Source organism: Leuciscus leuciscus (assembly GCF_965113295.1).
Source record: "Leuciscus leuciscus genome assembly, chromosome: 17".
Lineage (NCBI taxonomy): Eukaryota > Metazoa > Chordata > Actinopteri > Cypriniformes > Leuciscidae > Leuciscus > Leuciscus leuciscus.
In genome coordinates, this window is record NC_138741.1 from 20537104 (window position 1) to 20558249 (window position 21146).

At 38.8% G+C, this 21146-nt stretch overlaps 2 protein-coding genes across 4 annotated transcripts; both read right to left on the reverse strand.

Moving 5' to 3' along the window:
* Positions 1 to 4781: 4781 nt before the first annotated feature.
* Positions 4782 to 7689, reverse strand: msmb (microseminoprotein beta). Its single transcript, XM_082144177.1, has 4 exons — positions 7597 to 7689; positions 7245 to 7365; positions 6224 to 6326; positions 4782 to 6015 (listed from the first exon to the last, which is right to left on the reverse strand). The coding sequence occupies exons 1-4, from the start codon at positions 7597 to 7599 to the stop codon at positions 5901 to 5903; spliced, it is 342 nt and encodes a 113-aa protein (XP_082000303.1). The 5' UTR covers positions 7600 to 7689; the 3' UTR covers positions 4782 to 5900.
* Positions 7690 to 7960: 271 nt separating this feature from the next.
* Positions 7961 to 17095, reverse strand: LOC309479876 (sterile alpha motif domain containing 8). Of its 3 annotated transcripts, none has more exons than XM_082144157.1 (6): positions 17038 to 17095; positions 12912 to 13488; positions 11856 to 11951; positions 11338 to 11455; positions 9845 to 9995; positions 7961 to 9707 (listed from the first exon to the last, which is right to left on the reverse strand). In XM_082144157.1, exons 2-6 carry the CDS (start codon positions 13484 to 13486, stop codon positions 9403 to 9405), a joined length of 1245 nt encoding a protein of 414 aa, XP_082000283.1. In that variant the 5' UTR covers positions 13487 to 13488; positions 17038 to 17095; the 3' UTR covers positions 7961 to 9402. The 3 variants fall into 3 exon arrangements, with proteins under 3 accessions (XP_082000283.1, XP_082000284.1, XP_082000285.1); XM_082144158.1 differs by having other exon boundaries at positions 16986 to 17071; XM_082144159.1 differs by lacking the exon at positions 17038 to 17095 and adding an exon at positions 14366 to 15301.
* Positions 17096 to 21146: the final 4051 nt, after the last annotated feature.

Sequence of the window (21146 nt, forward strand, 5' to 3'; positions counted from 1 at the left end):
TGCACAAACATCACACTATTCTTCCATTCACAATTATAAAGAGCATGGTTATGGGGAGATGCCGAAGGTGGAAGAGACGCTCGCGAGCTATCTCTCTCCAGCAACGGCATCTTCTCTGAAGGCTCCTGCACTACCATCCAAGCCAGTAAAATTGACATCTTCCCTGGTTCACGCCGGCCAAGCTGCAGCGTGTTTACACACAATGTCACTAATGCAAGCGTACCAGGCTGAATTATTGGGTGATTCTGAGGAGGGCGGGGGTATTAGTTCCGATACTGTGTCTGAACTGCGTAGAGCCACAGATTTGTCTCTCAGGGCCACCAAGGAGACGGCTAAATCCATCGGCCGCTCTATGGCAGCCCTGGTGGCCACTGAGAGGCATCTGTGGCTCAATTTAAGTGATATAAAGGACAAAGAGAAACATGTTCTTTTGGATGCACCGGTTTCCACTAAAGGGTTATTTGGAGATGCAGTTAATAGTGCTGTAGCTAAATCACAAGAAGCTTCAAAACAGGCAGCTGCACTTCAGAAACTTCTCCCCCGCCGTTCTTTCATTGAGGCTGCTGAGCGGGAGCAGCCTCACTCATCTAAAAAGAGCGCTGAGCACCGTGCCACTCAGAAACATAGCGTTTCCTCCCGTGCTCACCCACAAAAATCTCGGGGACACGGAGGGCGCTCTCAAACCCAGCAGTCTTCGAGGGGTAAAACGGATCTGCGGACCGTTATTACCGCCAAGAAGGCTGCTGGGAAAAAGTCCTGATGTCTGAGGGCTCAGGACAAATGAGGGTAGTCCCCCCCGAAGCAGAGCGGTCAACACCTCTTTTTACGGTGCCCGTCTCTCTTCGGAGCCCTCAGGGGACCGGTCTGCCAACCCTGCCGCCTCCGGTGTTTCAGGGCGCAGCGGTCTCCGGCGAGCACATATCTCAAGGTCCACCCGGAAACGTAGTGGCCTCGGGATGCCCGCCCCCTCTGAGGAGGGTGCTAGAGCAGTCTGTTCGGTCGTTCCCTGCCGGTGCGCCGTTACAGGGCGACGAACCGACTACTCAACAGCAACAAAATCCAGAAACCAGTCTCGAGAGGCTGGTACCTTTAGTAGAATCTTTGACAGCGTGGAAGCTACTGTCAAATGTTTCTCGTTGGGTCCTGCAGACCGTGGAAAAAGGGTATCAGATACAATTCAAGAAACGCCCACCTCGGTTTATGGGGGTCCTGCCCACAGTGGTGGGCCCCGAGCAGGTTCTGGTTATGGAACAGGAAGTAAACACTCTGTTAGAGAAAGGGGCAATAGAATATGTACCTCCCTCCAACAGGGAAACCGGGTTTTACAGCCGGTACTTCATAGTTCCAAAGAAGGACGGGGGGATTGCGTCCCATTCTAGATCTTCGAGTTCTGAACGAGTCAGTCATGCAGCTCAAGTTCAAAATGTTAACATTGAGAAATCGTGCCACAGATCAGGTCCGAGGACTGGTTTGTCACGATAGATCTCAAGGACGCATATTTCCATATTTCCATCCGTCCGTGTCATTGGAAGTTCCTGAGGTTTGCTTTCGGGGGCAAAGCATACCAATATCGAGTTCTTCCATTCGGCCTGGCTTTATCACCCCGCACTTTCACCAAATGCGTGGATGCAGCTCTGGCGCCCTTGCGCCTTCAGGGTATTCGCATATTGAACTACATCGACGATTGGTTGATTTTAGCTCAGTCGCATCGGTTGGCGATTTGGCATCGAGATGTCGTCCTCGCCCATATGAAAGAGCTGGGGTTACGGCTGAACGCCAAGAAGAGTGTGCTTTCTCCACTTCAGAGGACCACTTTTTTAGGCGTGGTTTGGGATTCAGTGTCGATGCAGGCGCGCCCGTCACCGCCACAGATAGATTCCATCCTTGCAGCTGTGAAAAGTGTAAAGCTAGGCCAGCTACTCATTGTCAAACAGTTCCAGAGACTGTTGGGTCTCATGGCAGCAGCTTCCAACGTGATACCTTTTGGACTACTGCACATGAGGCCCCTGCAGTGTGGTGGCTCAGGACCAGGGGGTTTTCCTCGAGGGGCAACCCATTTTGCACAATCAAGGTCACGCGGCGATGCCTACGTGCCTTGGTTATGTGGAAGAAACCTTGGTTCCTGTCCCAGGGCCCAGTGCTGGGAGCTCCTTGTCGTCGCAAACTGCTAACGACGGATGCTTCCCTCACGGGTTGGGGAGCGATCCTAGAGGGTCGCTCATCTCAATGTCTGTGGGAAGACCATCATCGTTCCTGGCATATCAATCGCCTAGAGATGTTAGCTGTCTTCCGGGCTCTGAGGAGCTTTATCACAGATCTCAGGGGACACCATGTGTTAGTGCATACGGACAACACGTCTGTAGTCGCCTATATCAACCACCAAGGGGGTTTGCGCTCGCGCCCATTATCCAATCTGGCACGCCATATCCTCTTGTGGTCCCAGGGGAAGTTGCTGTCACTCAGGGCAGCCTACATCCCCGGGGTCCAGAATATAGGAGCAGACACTCTGTCGAGACAGGGGCCGAGGCCCGGGGAATGGAGGCTCCACCCCGAGGTGGTGGAGCTGATATGGAGGGAGTTTGGCCAAGCACAAGTGGATCTGTTTGCGTCTCGAGAGACGTCTCACTGTCCACTTTGGTTCTCCCTCACGTATCCAGCTCCTCTGGGACTGGATGCTATGGTACAGACGTGGCCGAGGCTACGTCTGTACGCTTTTCCCCCAGTTGCTCTGCTCCCGGGAGTTCTGGAGAGAGTTCGCAGGGACCGGGTTTACCTGCTTCTTATAGCCCCGCGCTGGCCAGGCAGAGTATGGTTTCCCGATCTTGTGTCCCTCCTCGACGGGCATCCTCTGGAGCTTCCTGTCAGGAGGGACCTTCTGTCCGAAGCAGGGGGCTCGATTTTTCACCCCCGACCGGAACTGTGGAACCTGTGGGCTTGGCCTCTGAGGGGGCCCAGCTCATAGAGTCAGGTCTCTCAACTGAGGTTGTTGAGACCATTCTACAGTCCAGAGCTCCCTCCACGAGGAAACTTTATGCCCTGAAGTGGAGAGTATTCACTTCTTGGTGTAGTGACCGTCGGTTGGATCCAGTCAACTGCCCAATTGGTACAGTTCTGGAGTTCCTGCAGGACCGGTTCACTGCAGGTCTGACCCCGTCCACTTTAAAGGTTTATGTGGCGGCTATAGGTGCTTACCACATTCCTTTGGGTGGAATGTCTGTGGGGAAAGACCCTCTGGTATCTCGTTTCCTTCGTGGCACTTGGAGGCTGAGGCCTGCAGTTCGCTCTAGGGTGCCACCTTGGGATTTGTCCATTGCGCTGCAAGGCCTTTCCCTGGCCCCCTTTGAGCCCATTGAGGAGGTTCCTGAGAAACTCCTAACTCTGAAAGCTCTGTTCCTTCTCGCCATATCTTCTCTCAAGAGAATAGGGGATCTCCAAGCATTGTCGGTTGCTCCGTCATGCTTGGAGTTTGCTCCGGGTATGGTTAAAGCTTTTCTTCATCCTAGACCGGGTTATATCCCCAAGGTCCCCACTAATGTGGCTAGACCTATTGTTCTGCAGGCCTTCTGTCCTCCTCCTTTTCAAAATGCGGACCAGGAGGCGAATAATTTGCTTTGCCCTGTTCGGGCGTTAGACGGTTATGTCCACAGAGCTGCCCTGTGGCGTAAAAGCGATCAATTGTTTGTATGCTTTGGGTCCCCTAACAAGGGAGGTCCAGTGTCTAAGCAAAGGATGAGCAAGTGGGTGGTTGAGGCTATCTCACTTGCTTATGAGGCGGCTCACTGCCTCATAAGGCAGCAGCCTTCTCCTTTGGCTGTCCGGTCGCACTCTACTAGGAGTATGGCGGCCTCTAAGGCCCTTTTATCGGGAGTATCTTTACAGGACGTTTGTGATGCGGCAGGCTGGTCCTCACCGCACACCTTCGTCAGGTTCTACTCTTTAGACCTAGACTCTACTCCAGGGTCTCAGGTTTTGTCTTCCTAGTGCTGCTCACTTGATTTCACACAGGACAGACATTTGTAGCTATGGTGGCGTTGGTATAGACGTTCCCCATAGCGTCAATTTCGACGCAACGCGAGTTCCCTTGAAAGGGAACGCCTCGGTTACGACTGTAACCTCGGTTCCCTGAAGAGGGAACGAGCGTTGCTTCACCTTGCCATATCTCCTTCATGCCTGTCAGCACGACTTCAGACTCTACGAAGCTTTCGTTTTCTGTTTCGGGCTGGCTTTTATAGCTTCCTGGTACGTGACGTCACCCGCCTCTGACGTTCCGCCACACCATTGGACTGATTTTACATGTGCTTCAAGACGTCATCACGCAAAGCGTTCCCCATAGCGTCAATTTCGACGCAACGCTCGTTCCCTCTTCAGGGAACCGAGGTTACAGTCGTAACCGAGGCGTTTTTCAACAAGACAGTGTGTTAACAGGTATAAAGCAGACAGTCTACTAATACCCTACTAAAACTCTAATGAGAGTTAGTTGACATGTAGGTGCAACGTTAGTCAACATAATGTCTAAAGGAGACCAGAAAAATAATGTTACCAAACTTAATAAAAAACATATATATAAAAAAAAATAAGACAAAAAATATTAAAAGAAAAGAAAGATAATAATAAAAATGAAGAAAAAAAACACAACACACAAAAACTTAAACTAAAATTAAAATTAAAACAGAAAATATTATATATTTTTTTAAATATTAACAAAAAATAGAATAATATATCAATGATGCTAATATATATATTTTTTTATCTGTTACATGTTGTATATTGTTTTTTATTGAGTAATAGTTCGATTTGGTAGTGGTCGGATGAGTTTAAACATCAACATAATAATGTTTGTAACTTGCTCTTCAAATTGAAAATCTTACTCCAGCATGCCATTATGACAAAATTATACCCCAACTAATTTCATGACGATAATTATACCCCAACTAATTTCATGACGATACAATTCCCATTCCTTGTTTAGTTGTGTATTAAAGACTTAAATTCCTGTAACTTGATGTTTTCATTTACATTAAAGGTATAGCGGAGGATGTTTTACTTCCTGGTGGGTAGTCTAAACTATTGGTCCTCCTAATTGTCAATCATTCTGGTGAATCAATCAAACTTTTCAAAAAGTGGAGAGGGCGGGTCTTATCTAAAATTTGGAAAGATCCTCCGCTATACCTTTAAGTCAAATAAAAGTTAACAATTAAGTAAGGCTATAAATTATTAGGTAACACTTTATTTTACAGTGTCATTCTTACATGTTACATGTAGTTATAATAACTATTATGCATAGTAGATGCAACTAAACCAAACCAAACCCTAATCCTATTAGCCTAGATGTAGTTACTTAATATTACTCAGTACTTAAATGTAGAATTACAGTGTAACAAAGACACCTTCAAATGAAGTGTAACCAATTATTTAGTTATTTTTTTAAAGACAGTAGCCATCCAATAATAATTCACATGCAAACTCCTTGCTGTTACAAAACATGAAAACAAAGCGAAAAACTTTGCATTCACTTTTAAATGAACAGAATCAGAAAATGCAATGTGCTTAACATGCATACATCATATGTTCTCTATGCCGTAAATACAGGTTTAAATATTTATGTAAAGCATGAAAAATACATTGTAGTGAATGGAGCAAAAAACAACCTAAAACCTATGGAAAAAGTCACGAACTCAAGCTAGAGACACTTCAGAACCAGCAGAGAAGATCATATTTGCAAATTTGCATGAAAAGACTATCGGTGAACAATACTGCACACAATAGATTCAAATCCAGAGAATGCCAGATAAATCATTTTATTGAATATCAGATTATACAGTTAAGCCTTTATTTTATTTGTAAGGGTTTTCACCCGATATGAGACCTATTCCATAGATGTGCAATTGCTTCCAGTTGTGTTAGGCAAGTTCGCATGGTTTGCTGTGGTCTGAAACATGTACTAGGGTGAAAGAGCAGGTTGTTTGGTCAACAACCATCTCGCATTCATCAGGGTGTTCTATTGCTGTTGGGATCCTACACACACACACACACACACACACACACACACACACACACACACACACACACACACACACACACACACACACACACACACACACACACACACACACACACACACACACACACACACACACACACAAGAAATAAGCTTTCTATTATTACTGAAAACAGAAGGGTTATGAAAGGACTAAATATCATGGCCATCTACTGTAAAACTTACTTGTTACAGCATCGAATGCCAAACTGTGTACATAGACAGTTGTAACAGTCATTCTGCCATTCAGAGTCGAAGTCATGAGCTACTCCCTCTGAGTCGACACAACCTAATTAAACAAGCATGCACAGGACCACAGAAAAGCTATATGCAAATGTTGTTATTTGATTGACAACCATTATTTAAAACAGGACACATTAGATGGAGAGATTACAAACATTATCCTCTTTAACAGCTGTGTCTTATCCTTATAAGATGGCACTATGCTCCTTTGGTATAAATTAATTATAAATACATTTATATTTGTATACAATAAAATATGAATCAAGTCAAGTATTGTTTAAATGTTAAACATATAAAGTAATTTTATATTTAATATAACTTATAGCAGAAACATATGTCAGAAAGAAAAGGCTTTGAACCAGGGCACGGGAAGTGTTTTCACAGGATTGTAAATGCAACGCAATTTATTGTTCATTTACATTTATTCATTTTAAGCATTTAGTAATTTATTTGTAATAAACACTTTAAGTGGGCTATTTAAAAAGTGTTAGGACTAATTCTATGTTAAATTATGTTTTTTTTTAAAAACATATGCGCAGAGTGTGATGTCATATGTGCAAGAATAATAAAAAAAAAACGCCCACAGCCGCTCTACGACTCCTGAGCGCAAGCCCACCGTCACTGTGTAGCCTACAGTATAGGCACTAGGCAGCTTTTTGTGTTCATTTCTATTTTCCTGTCGCAGTGCTAGATCTTTTATTGTATATGACAGTGGTAACAGCCCAATAATCCTTTTAAAGGCTTAATTTATCCGTTGCTTTACGATTTAAAGCAGTTGGCCTATCAATAATGTCAAAAAAGTGTTTTCGAGTGTTCTCACCGATACGCTTGTTGTGATTCGCGGAGTTTTGACGAGTTTTATAGACTTGATATTGTTTCTTATTCAAAAGTGTAAAAATAAATAAATAAAAAACCCAGCACCCCAAAACATCTTCCCGCGCCCTGCTTTGAACACTTTAGTCACCTTGCAGATGGTTTATTATGTCTTCGGGGGATAACAAATCAACTTGAGGTTTCTGAATGTAGCACTCGGCACTACAGTGGACCACCATGAAGAGGAGAACGCACACTCTCAACAAACACACCTGAGAAGATGAGGAGAAGTTACTGGACAGTTAAACATGTCAAGACATGATGCAAATAAAAAAAGAGAGTAAAACAGAATATTAAAATTAATGTTCCACCAATGAAATGCCGATGTTAATTTTTGAGTAATTATGAATAACAGACACTCCCCGGTTGTAAAATAAGACAGAGATACTAAAAGTAGTATTTGGTTGTAGTAAATATTTCTAAAAGGCTATATCATACTGTACCATGTTGTAAATGTTTGCAATATCCAGCCAAAGCAGGTGCTGATGAGGGATCAGTTAATGGCCGAATAGAAAACCTCACACCTTTTTATATCGTACCATTGCTGTGATAAATCAAAAATGACAAGTTTGTCATACATTAATAAATAGGAACTGGTTTTCCCTCATGATGGGAAGGAAAGGTCATTTCTCTAGAGCAATTAATTAATACTTTGAGCCTATGTTTGATCATGTCACTTCATTTTGTATGTGTTGGCATTAAACACAACTGCATAAAGAATAAAGAGCCTTTTGTTCCCTCTACTGAATCAATAGGGTTCAGCCAATACACTTAAAAATATTTAGTTCTTAAAAAAAAAAAAAAATGTGATTGTACAAATTTCAGATCAGACTGAACTGAGTTAAACAAGGCAACATTGTTATTATCTTTAAGTAATTAACATATTAAATATTAAAATATAAGCAAGTATTAAAATAATGAAAAAACTGAAGAAAATATATCATATTTCATTCATATGATTTTTCTTGGTTTATTTACCATCATCATCTAAAATTATGCCAACGTTGTCTTGTTGCTCACAGGTTCATTGTTTTCTCTATAGCCTCTAACACTTCCTTGTGATTGAAATCTTGATGGTGACACTATCTTGTTAAACAAAATGGTATATTTCATGCATGATTCCTGGCACCAAAATGTTGAAATTAAATTGCATTCTCTTCTAGTTCACTTTAATTTGTAGTATACTAGATTCAATTTACTTGTTGGTGTGAGTCTTGTCTGATTGAAAAAATTGTAATCTAGATCACACATGTTGGACAGTTAAATCATTTCATCTCTAGTCAAACAGTGCTGTATATTCTAAGCTACTTTATATATCACACCTAACTGTATAAATAGAAACTGTCATAATAAGCTAATATACAACACACTGGACATTTGTCATGCTGCTAGTTTGGTGTATTAAAAACACATATATAAAAGTGTTTAGTGAGTCTGTAAACTTTTATTATTCCAGTAAGTATCCTCTGGGTACCTCAAATGATAAGACAGAAGTCAAGTTACATTTAAATAAAACAACAAAAAAGAAACAGTGCTATATTTCAAAAACACTGTATGCACAAACATACAAATACAAATCATACTGGTAAATGAAAATGTCCTCCCTACATTAACAATGTACTTCCCTTTAAGTCCATATAAAAGTGCTGAATGTGTCTTTGATGCTGATATTGGCAAAACATTTCATATATAGCAATCTATTCCTAGAACCACATAAAAATTTTAAACTATCTATACAATGGTCACATTTTAATAACAGTGTCAAAAAGTATACGAATTATATCTCTGTGGCTGTAAGACTATTTGCCCCATTATGACGTAGCATAGGCAGCACAAGGCATGATTATTTAATAAAGACTAAATGTATATTAGCACTTTTCCTCGGTTAAACATACTGTTAGTGTTCAGGAGTTGAAATACTATGTGTCCAACGGTTAGAGAAACATAAATCTGCAATTGTAAGAACTCAAACCTGCTTCACCAGATAATGGAAAATATGATTCTGCATAATGAGGTATCAAAGGAAAAAGCATTTCGAGATGTGCTTTTTAGTTTGGTATACAGGCAGAAATTATAATAAGTTAAAGTCACCAAAACGATGTTCTGATTTAGAGAGAATAAAGAATTACAAATCGCGGTTTCAAGAAAGTAAACAAAACAAATAAAATAAAAAAATAAATAATTCCCCCAAAACTCAAAATTTGAAGACTGTGGAGCCAAAGTCTGAGCTAGACATAAACACAGGTGTCCTATTTAAGAAATATCCTCATAAAGGAGGGTTTGGAGAAAGGCCAGCTATACTCGTTTGGAACCGGTCCGGTCACGTTGCACTCAAAGAAAGAGAAGAGAGGGAACCAGATACGTGCTCGGCGGCTGTGCTGGTAGGCCTGTGTGTTTGCTAGCGTGTGGTAGTACAGGAACAGTCTGGTGGTGATGTAGAACGCGATGAAGACGTCGATGGAGTAATGTTCATGAGCCGCTAAGATGAAGAAGATTCCAAACAAGTTTAGGACCCAAGACATGGTGTGGATGAAGTTCCAGTTACGTGGCGTGTCTAAAAAGAAAAAGAAAAAATTATTCACAAAAAGACATTGACCACACCACTGAAACACTACTGATAAATGCACGATACATGGAAGTGCTATCTATTTAAAATGAGTAAAACTCTCTACACTGTTGGTGTACACTCACATTCGGTGACAAAAAAGTTGAGCATGGTGAGAACAACAGTGTGTCCGCTGAACATGTAATCGCCACATGTATGAACCCCAGTTAAAGACATGCCGAGCCCGCTCCAGATGTCCAGTGCACGTTGCACTTTTGTCCATGCATCACCATATATCTGCAAAACACACATATGCAGGATAATGGCCACACACACTGCACAGATGGATGATGGTCAGCTGAAGTGTGTAAGAGAGATATAAATAGTGAAATAAAAAGATAGAGGGAGAAAGAAAAAGTAATTTTTGTTTTTACTTATATAAAAACAAATGAAAATAATAAATATCATAAATATAAAATTAATATTGTATTTAATCAACAGAAATGTTTGTAATAGTTATTTTAGTTAACAAAAATAACTAATATATATATATATATATATATATATAGTTATTTTTGTTAACTAAAACTAACTATTACAAACATTTCTGTTAATTGAAATCAAGCTTAAATAAAATTACATTTAAATAATAGCTGAAAAACTTAATCTAAACAAAAATTAGAAATGTTGCCTTTGCAATAAGCTGAAATAAGTTCAAGTTGAAGCATTATAATTATTAACTGGAAAAAAAAGAAACTAAATACACAACAAAATGACTAAAAATTAAATAAAAAAAAAAATAAAATAAAAAAAAAGCTAATTCAAAATATGAATGAAACTAAAATAAAATAACACTGGATCAAGGAAGATGGTGCAATCAAGAAAGATTGTTTGTACAGTATTGATATTATGCTCAAGTAACAACAAAAAGACTTTGTCTTTGTACTCTTCAAATCAAGAGTACATTGTTTGATTTGTGAAGATTCTTGTAAAGAGATATGTAGAAGAAAGTAAATATGACCAGTACATGAAATACAATTGATATATACAAATACTTCCAAAATCGTTAAAGAATCTTACCATATATGATTTATAGGTAACACTTTACAATAAGGTCTCATTTGTTAACATTAGTTATTGTATTACTAATATGATCTAACAGTAAAAAAAAATGTTTTATTTACAACATTTAACATTTACAATTATTAACATTCATTAATAGAGTTTTTCATGTTGGCTCACAGTGCATTAACTAATGTTAATACAATGTATTTAAACATTTTTAAAATGTATTAGTAATTAAATGTTGTCATTAATATTAAGATTAATAAATGCTGTAAAAGAATTGTTAATTCTTAGTTCATGTTACCTAATGTAGTTAACTAATGTTAACAAATTAAACTTTATTGTAAAGTCTTATGGTTTTATATTTCTATGGTCTACCCTAAAGTTTTATTACATATAATATGACACATTTCAACTCTAATTCTGTCCAAAGAGAGAAACAAGATTAACATTGTGTGGCATTTGTCTTGTTTTCAAGACATTTTGTGGGGACTACCTACAGTAAAATGTCTTATTTCATTGCCCATCCCAAATGCACCTTCAAAAATAAATCCTACATATGCATGTTTCTCACCTTGCCTGAACACTGTAGGTGATGACCAGGTACAGACAGTGAAGTAACAAACATGGTGACACAGCGGAGCAAAAATACAGTGCCCGTCAAATTACACAGTCTGCGAAACAGAATGGACCTATCACACAAACACACAATGACAGAAGTTACAGTAAGATGGAAATTTAAAAAGATCAGGGGTCCACAATAAGCAAAAAAACAATCATATAAAATTCACTGTTTTACCACATTGAAACTATTAAATAACTCTTAAATGTTACTGTAAACGCATCAACCAAACACTTTAGTCTACATAGTCAAATTACATCTAGAAAAAGCCTCTCTGTCTAATGACTACCTCTATCAAACATGAAAATAACATTTATTTTCATAGTATTTTCATAAGTATCAGCGAATTTCTGAAAAGAATAGTGTTGTCTCTGAGAAGATTATAATTACACAATATGCAACAGTTGTGAGACCATAGTAAACTTGATAAAGTGTCTCTAAGTGCTGGTTTGTATTTTCTGTGTGTTTACCTGTGTTTGTGCATCAAAAAGACCAGCACTAATATGGAGCCCAGCACCACTGCACATGCTTCAGCCATGGCGAAGGCCCAGGGAATTCTGGGAACACTGAAACATAAATAAAGAGTCATAATTCTTGATGTTAACACTTGTTAAAACAAGATACTGAGCATAAAGACAGATTAAAATGAAAATTCTGATTTTTTTTTCTTGATCAGAGGAATCATCATTTTGACCACTGTTGCGAAGCACATTCAAAATAAAATAGATGTAAAATAAAATAAAAATCTAGAAGACATGATTCCAGACGTTTTTTTCCTACGAAATGAATATTTAATTAATTTTTTTATTATTTTTTCCAATTATTTTATTTTTATTTTTTTATTTTTTATTTATCCTTTATTTTACCAGGTGATGTCCCATTGAGATAGTCAAATCTCTTTTACAAGGGAGCCCTGGGGCAACAATTACACAGGTTACACAGAATCACAAAACAAAAAAACAAACTGATCTACAGTACATATAAAACAATGTAAAATAACATAAAAGGCTCATTGAAAACATGTGCATTGTTCAATTTTGGATTGTTTAAGTAATTGTTTAAAATGTTCAAGAGGGATAAGAAACGAAAGCTTCAAAACTTTTTGGAGTAAATTCCAACACCAAGGAGCAGCATAACTAAAAGCAGTCTTACCAAATTCAGTTGTTACACGCGGGATATTTAGAGCCAGAATGTCAACGGAGCGGAGATTGTAAAGGTAATGATTCACTATACAGTACTTTACTAAGTACTATACAGTTATATCATTGCATAGTAACAGTTATATTGCATATACTGTATTTACATATATAAATAACATTTCATATGTTCATTTTGATACATATTATTTTACTAAAACATTTTAAAGAATTTTTGATTCACTGCCATGAACTGACTAATAGAAATGAATTTTTGCAGATGAGGTTTAAATAAATGCAATTAAAATATATCTGTCTTAACACTGGTGAAGCAACATAACACACTAATCCCAAAAATACATCCACCGCACACATCCAGATATAACTCACCTGTCTAGAAATATGTCTGGAAGTGGCGGGTACGTCCTCATGTCAGGAACCCTCTCATGCACTAGCACCATGACAAATGATGTCACTCCGCACACCAGCATGGCATAGAGTGCACTGAGGGTGGTCTTCCAGTACTCCGGGTCAAACCGACCACAATACTGCTTACGCTTCCCGTTTGAGTAAGTGTGTTCACCACCAACTGTAGTGACCGCCCCATTATAGTGTTGGTGGTCTCCTGACCCTCGCTCTGTGAAGCTATTAGAGACGACACGGTCTGTTCCGCCAGTGTGTATGGGAGACAACGCACTGACCTCTGACCCTGAATGCACGAGGACTGTGTGTTGTCTCTGTAGCCTCCGCACAGCCAGCATCAATCTCTTGATATCACCCAGCACCTTAAGCTCCAGCGGAGGAGACCGCAGGTCAGTCTCAGTAAGACACAGCAGGCTGGCACCATCCAAACGGTGCTTAGAGCACAAGAGATCCACATATTCACGAAACCCCTGTTCTCTAAGCCAGCCAGCTACCTGCTTACTGCTCCAACTCTCCACACCGACATACCTGGAGCCTGGCATACCTGCAGAGACAGACATGATGTTCTTAGTTTTGCATGGAAAATAAAGGTAGGGTGGGCAATTTTTGGAGAGGCTAGCAATAGCGAGCTAGCTTTGAAAGCATAAGATCCCTCCCTTCCTTCAGAGCGCCTCCAAAGCCACGCCTCCTTCAAAACACATGCACGCGAACAGCAGGGAGCAAACAAAAGCATCACGAGAGACGGCGTTAAACTACCATGTCTCAAAGCACATAACATCACAATAATAATGAACATAAACAACTTAAAGAGCACTGACCTGTACCACCTGACTGCTGTAGGTTCATTTCGGCGCTGATAGTGTTGCCATTGAAATGCATAAATTCGAGTCAAGAACCGCTCTGAGTATAGGCTAACGTCACAGGTTTCCATCTCTTCCGAATTACAGTAGTTATGGCGTGAATGCAGCATAAGCTCGATGTTTTGGTTCAGGAGGAACTGTAAAAGGTGGCGGCTGTTTCGGTTGCGGTGCTCGGTGACTGTATCTGTCTAACTCTGCATAGCATGAAACGTGCTGATGGCGTATCGGACTGAATGCAATAGATTTTATGGTCCTACGCCTTCCACAGACGATCTATATACAGTACATATAAATAAATTTAGACCACTTAACTTAGTGATTGCTATCAGGATGTGAAGAGACTTTCAACCAGCATAATCTTTTTTTTTTTTTTTGTGGAAAAAATAGCCTACCCTGCCTTTAAGCTAGTACCACTTTTTATTTTGAAGTGTCATATGTTCCCTGCTTTCTTTTCAATTCTGTTGCAATCCGTCTATCCATTTGTGATGTAAACGCCAAGAACGAACCTAACTACACTGGATAGATCACTGAAAAATGAATCTTCTGTCATTATTTTCTTACCGTCATCAGAAGAAAGTCAGTCATACAGGTTTTAAACAACATGCAGGAGAGTAAATTATGACATCTTTTTTTGGGTGGACTAAGCAGACAGTCACTTTGTACACCCCTGGTCTCATTGAGTCACTCTCTACAGCTCAACATCTTTAACTTCTCTCTCTGAATCCAAAGGTCTGTGTACAATCAGAACTACTTGTATCTGAGTACATTCATGCAATCTTCAGTGCAAAATTCTGCTGATTATGGAGCTTGAGTGCTAAAGTGCAGAGTTTCTAACAAACACACAGGGAACACTTTCTTATCAGGGACTGTGTGTAACCTATGTAATCAGGTCAATAAATGTCTGAAATTTGATCAGTGTGCTAGGCTGAATTAAATCTAAATTATCAGACCTTATGACCAGTGCTCGCTGACTTAAATAACATTGTGAACTAGTCACATCACTTGTATGATCTCAATAAATACTCATTTAGACAAGTACAGGGATCTTAAGATCTTGAGCTTTAATGGAGATGATGTCTTAATTCAAATGAGTTCAAATGTTTACACCTGTCATCAGGCCAAAGGATTTGCAATATGTACACAGATAGACAGGATCTGATAAGACCGATGTTTCTTAAACATGCTGAATTACATTACACACACAGATCCTTATTAGTGCTCTATGTTAGACCTACGTGGCTCAAGAGGATGAGCTAAAAATAAGCTAACATTTCTAGCCATGCTATAGATGATGATGAAATAATTTGTATTTTTGGGTGAACTATCCCTTTAGCATGTTCAGCATGTAATGCGTTTGACAGGTATGTGCTGTTTGTACATGTTTACTGTCTACTATCTACATTACTGATCTGTTGAACCTTAAAGGGATACTCCACTTTAAAATGAAAATTCTGTCATCATATACTCACCCTCATGTTGTTTCAAACCTGTATGAATTTCTTTCTTCTGCTGAAAAAAGATATACTATGGAAGTCAATGAGACCAGAAACTGTCTGGTTACTGACATTCTTCTAAATATCTTCCTTTCTTTTCAGCAGAAGAAAGAAATTCATAAAGGATTGAAACAACATGAGGGTGAGTATATGATGACAGAATTTTCATTTTAAAGTAGAGTATCCCTTTAATGACAGACTGTCAAACATGTGACAGTCCTGGAACTAGAATAATTAAAAAACATCACGACATTCAGTGGAGCGACTTAAATAAATAATAATCAACTAAAATGGCCCCAGTCCATTTTAAATTAACAACAAAATGATTACAATCATTGGGTGTGTGAACACACACACACAAGCACAAGCACAAGAATACCGCCACTCGGTACCAAGAGCAATTATTGATTCAGGGAAGCTTCATCCTCTTGCACAACACTGCATGAACAAACAACTTGTTGTTACCAAATCCAGAGGCATTTGGATGAGTTTAATCTGATATACGTCCACAGATGCACATCAGCAATTTTGGTTTAGTAAAATTAAATATTATTCTAAGTGGATTAGAACCTACAAAATTCTGGAACTGACGGCAGCAGAATGAAGTTAATAAATTAAATGTCAAAAGTTTATTTCGAGCACCTAACTACAAACTTAAAAAAAAATAAGTTAAATGATTTCTGGACAACCTATTTAATATTCATGACATATGCCTTTGCAGATTAGTTTTGCAGAACAATATAAATTAGGCCAACAAAACTGAAAAAGTACAAACAAATTACAAAAAAAAACTTTTTAATGACTCATTTGACTTAGATAGCGAAGGAAAGGCAGCCAACAAGTGGGTAGCATTCATGGAGACTGCTTTAATACAGTTTAAAATGCAAACAGAAACTATTTTTTATTATCCAACCCCCCCAATAAAAAATCTTGAAAGTTGTTGCACTATAACTACGGACGCTAGAGGCGCCAAAAGACAATTGCGCCTCAGAGACCACGAACCTCATAAGTGGCGTTATTTAAGTTACTTAGCCTATATAGACATTTAATATCTTCAAAATTGAAAAGCCAATTAAACTTGATTAAAGTCGCGTTTGTAGAGTGGCCACTGGCCACCCAGTGATTCCAGTTTCCGAGCTGTGGCTCGGTGTCCGGTGTACCGGGGGCGCGTGAGTCTATCTTGTCTTGACTTTGACAGTAGGCTAATCACAGATCCTATGAAACTAAACCTGTGCTGTCCCAGAGGCACGACCAAGGACCATAACCTTTACAAATAAATAACATTAAATTGTTCTAAAATGGACACTTCACCAAACAATGAATGAACACAAAAGGAGATGTCAGACAAAATGACAGTCTTAGTCACCATTCAATTGTATGGAAAAAGCTACGAAACTGAATGGTGACTGCGGCTGTCGGTTCCTCTTAACATCTCCTTTGCGTTTCACAGGAGAAAGAAAATCATACAACAAGTTTCAAACAACATTAAGGTGAGTAAATGATATCCATGTGGAAACAGAAAGGAATAGCAAATAATCCCATTGATAGAGTAAAGCATTGACGCTCAAACGACTCTACAAATGAGGGAAAAAAGCACTGACAAATCTGACTTTGGTTCTCTGTCACAATGGAAGAGTGTGATGTATGGATGGGAATTGCTTGTCATATGAGCTATGCGTCTGTCTTACCCTGTTTATCCGTGTGGTTATTTAAATTATCCAGTTGTTAAAAAATCCTCACCTTGCAATACGGAGCCACATCAGCCTTCTGTTTCTGAGTCACCATGCTGCCAGTGACGCCCAATAGCATGTAAACAGGAATCGTCGTCACACATGACACGCCCCTTGGGTGTGGCTACGGAACTCCAAATATGGAATTGTTCTAGGCTAGAACTTGTTCAACTTCAGTGCTGTATCGATACCGGCACCACCCTCATTCCTATGGACCTTTCTTATCATTAATTATCTTATTTTACACGCTGTACCTGAATGTAATGTACTGGAAATGCGCTAAGTAGCCTACTGATATTTAGGTTTAAGGAAATGCGTAAGCTATAAAAGTTTTTTGTTGCGTTTTCTGGAAGTTTGTAGGCAACTATGGGCTATATTGAGTGCTTAGTCATAAATATAGATGCCCATACTAAAAAAATAATAATAAAAAAAATTACCGATTAGGAGTTGTATCTCACAACAACCAACAATAAAAAAACAAATAATAAAAAAAAAAACAAATACATATTTAGTATTAGACCAATATAATATATTAAGTTTAAATATTATTCTAATGTTTCATGCCAGGTTACATTAAAGGGATAGTTCACTTTGAAATTAAATTTTGGTATGTTTTAGCTAACCTCAAGGGCATCCAAGATGTAGGTGTCTTTTTTTCCGCAGTAGTTTCAATTTTGATATTTTTAGGTCAAACCGTTCTTGTCTGTCAGTCATATAATGCAGGTCGATGGTCACTTGTCTCAAACAGCATGCACAGAGTCCAAAATCTATACCGGGCGGGTATAGATATATACAATAGATGTCGCCTTGCTACGCCAAGGCGACATCTATTGTATATATCTATACCCGCCCGCGCTCTCAGACCACTTGGACGTGGCTGAGTTCAAGAGGTAAAAACGATATAAAAACTGTTCGTTTTCTCACACAAACCGCTCGTTTCGTGTCTTAGGCCATCAATGTGTACTTACGATGGGGAATTGTTTAATTTGGACGACGGGGAATTGTTTTAATTTGGACTCTGTGCATGCTCTTTGAGACAGTGACCATCGACCTGCATTATATGACTGACAGACAAGAACGGTTTGACCTAAAAATATCAAAATTGAAACTACTGCGGAAAAAAAGACACCTACATCTTGGATGCCCTTGAGGTAAGCTAAAACATACCAAAATTTAATTTCAAAGTGAACTATCCCTTTAAGTATTTACCAGTTTAGGCAGTCCATATTCCTCCTGTACATTATAGTACATTAAATGTTGAATTCATATGGAACACTGCATATTTCCAAACTGTACTCAACAGCTTGATGCAACTCAGCAGTATAATTCTCATCACGTATTTAGTTCTGGTGGCTTTAGTGGAGTATGAAGCGCTGTGCTGTGGTCACCACAACAACAGTTACTCACTGGTCAGGAATCCTCTGGAACAGCAAGTGTGTGATTTGATTAAGTGGTGAGACTTCACATTGTGACCTCAATTTGGGAAGGTGAATATTATTACATTACACGTTTGAACCACTTTTGTTAATGGCAGCTCAGTTCTACTGTGCACAGCCTTTGTCAATAAAGCATACTTTCTGGAAATATTAAAATATCTTTGTTGTTCAGTAGAGATCTAGAAAGTTTAAATGCCAATATGATCTCAATGATGATAATTTCCTAACCTACTCTGTAACTGTAATTTCTGTACAGTTTTCTTATTGATCTGGTAATAGCTAATCTGATTATAATTTACCTTCCATGGCATGTAAACAGATTTACAAGTAACAGAAAAATATAAATTATTCTACACTCATAAGAATAAAAGGTTTCAAAAGGGGTTTTTTTCTCTCGCCGTGATGCCTTAAAAAACCTTTTGTGCAATGGAAGGTTCCATTGATGTTTTTCATGGAACCATATCGAATATTTTTTATTTTTAAGAGTGTAAAGCAATCTACATATTGTTTTACCTTCGTCTTTTTATACACATGAGTTTGAACCTGAGTTGAGAGTATACAGAGTTGGTCTTTGTACACTAGGTTGTGCTGTTGTACTTAGATTTTGCAGTTGACTTAGGGTTAGTAAGGCTATATTCAGTGGTATATTTTTGAAAGGTGAATGGTCTGAAACACTTCTGTGCATGTTGGTTTGAGGGCAGTTCCAGAATAACCTACATTCAACATTAGCAGCTTTCTTGTGTGTTTGCAGTAGCTGTTAGATTGTATCTATTTCTATCTGTTTTTAGCTTAGTTTAATTGTCCTGAACCTTACTGGTTATTGTTACACACCTACCATTATTCTGAAAGTCTGACCAACCTTTTCAGGATGACCTAGCAGTAGTTGTCCTGCATGTCTAATGAAAAGTGTTTTTTCAGGATAAGCTGCTTTACCATTACATTATGGGGAGCACATCTTTTCATCATCTGGAATCAATTTGCACAGAAATATCCTTGTTAAGATCCCCTGGACTGCTGATGTCAAAGGGATGCAGGTTACAACTGCAAGATAATACACACAATTACACAGTGAAATAGCATTATTGATGCAATTATTACCTCAAATTAACACCTGGGGATATTGTACATGCCTTTAATTCCCAATATTATTGTGTGTGTTCATCAGAAAGAGAGATAGTCTGTTGACTATTCCACAGTTACATGTAACATTATGAACACAGAGTAAGACATAATAATGTGTGTGGGGATGTGATATGTAGGCCAGTGCAAATTCCTGCTCGGGGTGATTGGAAAGAATGAGAACAAATGTGAGCTCTGTTGTTTTTAGTGTGTGTTATATAAATTGACTCTGTTTGGTACAGATCATTGCAAGTTTCAAGTTATCCACAATTGTTTTATATGTTAATTTAGTGCTGCCAATCAATTAAAAGTATTGTCAAATTTATCACAAAATTTGCTGAGATAAGCCTCAGAATGAAGATAATTAAAAGACACTTTGGATTGGTTTAGATATATTGTTTGTTGTACTTCCATATAACTGAACATAAGACTTTCGCAGTACACATCAATTCATTTTGCAATGTTCAGTCATGCTTGTGCATTCAGTCTAAAATATTTATTGTTGAGTCAGACTCTGACGTCAGTGGTCATAGCATTTTAAGATGGTCTGTCAAGTACTTCAGGTTTAAAAAGTTCTTCACCTTTAAAAATACATCTTGACACCCCTGCTTTCTCTTCTAGAATGATTATAGCAAGACATTTTCAACAAAGTTGTCCCCAAAAGTATTCATCTGTTGGTCAGAAATGCACATACGCACAGTGTGCATCCCCTAAAACTACTGAGAGTGCACAAATGACTAACTTTTTCCTGAGTTTCCTTAATCACACATTCCATTTTTCATGTCAAACCCAGCAGAGTTGCAACATATTTATGTAATTGATTAAGTTGAATTTAGTGTGCAGTATTACATTTGCAGTATTATTTATAATGTAAGAAAGTGCATTGTGCTTGTTTGTTCATGAGGCCAGCTGAATTCCTGTAGAAATAAGCAAAGATATGTAGTCCATGTAAAATGTGATATTGGGGTCAGAAAGAGAGTGAGAGAGAGAGAGTAAAGAGATAGTCAGAGAGAGAGAGATAGGGATTCTGTGATTTTTCAGAAAAGCAGTTCAGAGGGAGGCCGTTGACGTGGCAGAGAGGAAGTGGCTTCAGTCCGATGGGGGAATGAGGAGTGAGGAGAGGGGGAGCCATAAGAGGGAAGGAAAGAGAAAAAATTAAGAGCGAAACAGAGAGAAAGCGGGACTGTAAAAAAAGGGAATAAAATGTCCCTTTGTCGGTACACTGTGAAGACTAAAAGTTTATCAAACTCCTCGTCTGTGCAGCTTTGAGGAAAGGGTTGGAAAATTAGGGCTAAAATACACATTTTTTTTGAAATTATCACTGAATAACAGCATCAGCAGAAAGGCTCCAAATCTGAATCTGTTTATAAAAGTTTTAACTACAGTCATATAAGCAATATCACATCAAAGGATGCTGTTGTTTTGAATATCACCATGACTGTGAGTTGGCCATAAAAAATGAAAATCAGTGATAAAATTACAATTATGTGTGCACTACAGTAGAGGACTATTGGGTACTATTGCACTGGAACAAACACTAAAAACACACTGTTTTAAAATATAG

Excerpts from the sequence above, each read along its gene's own strand:
- LOC309479876 (XM_082144157.1), bottom strand. The coding sequence starts at position 13,486 with ATGCCAGGCTCCAGGTATGTCGGTGTGGAGAGTTGGAGCAGTAAGCAG. Across the intron at positions 11,952-12,911 it reads CCAGACATATTTCTAGACAG|TGTTCCCAGAATTCCCTGGG; the intron begins GTGAGTTATATC and ends TTTATGTTTCAG. Across the intron at positions 9,708-9,844 it reads CAACTTTTTTGTCACCGAAT|ACACGCCACGTAACTGGAAC; the intron begins GTGAGTGTACAC and ends TTTTCTTTTTAG.
- msmb (XM_082144177.1), bottom strand. Across the intron at positions 6,327-7,244 it reads CATAATAAACCATCTGCAAG|GTTGTGTCGACTCAGAGGGA; the intron begins GTGACTAAAGTG and ends TTGTTTAATTAG. Across the intron at positions 6,016-6,223 it reads GGCATTCGATGCTGTAACAA|GATCCCAACAGCAATAGAAC; the intron begins GTAAGTTTTACA and ends GTGTGTGTGTAG.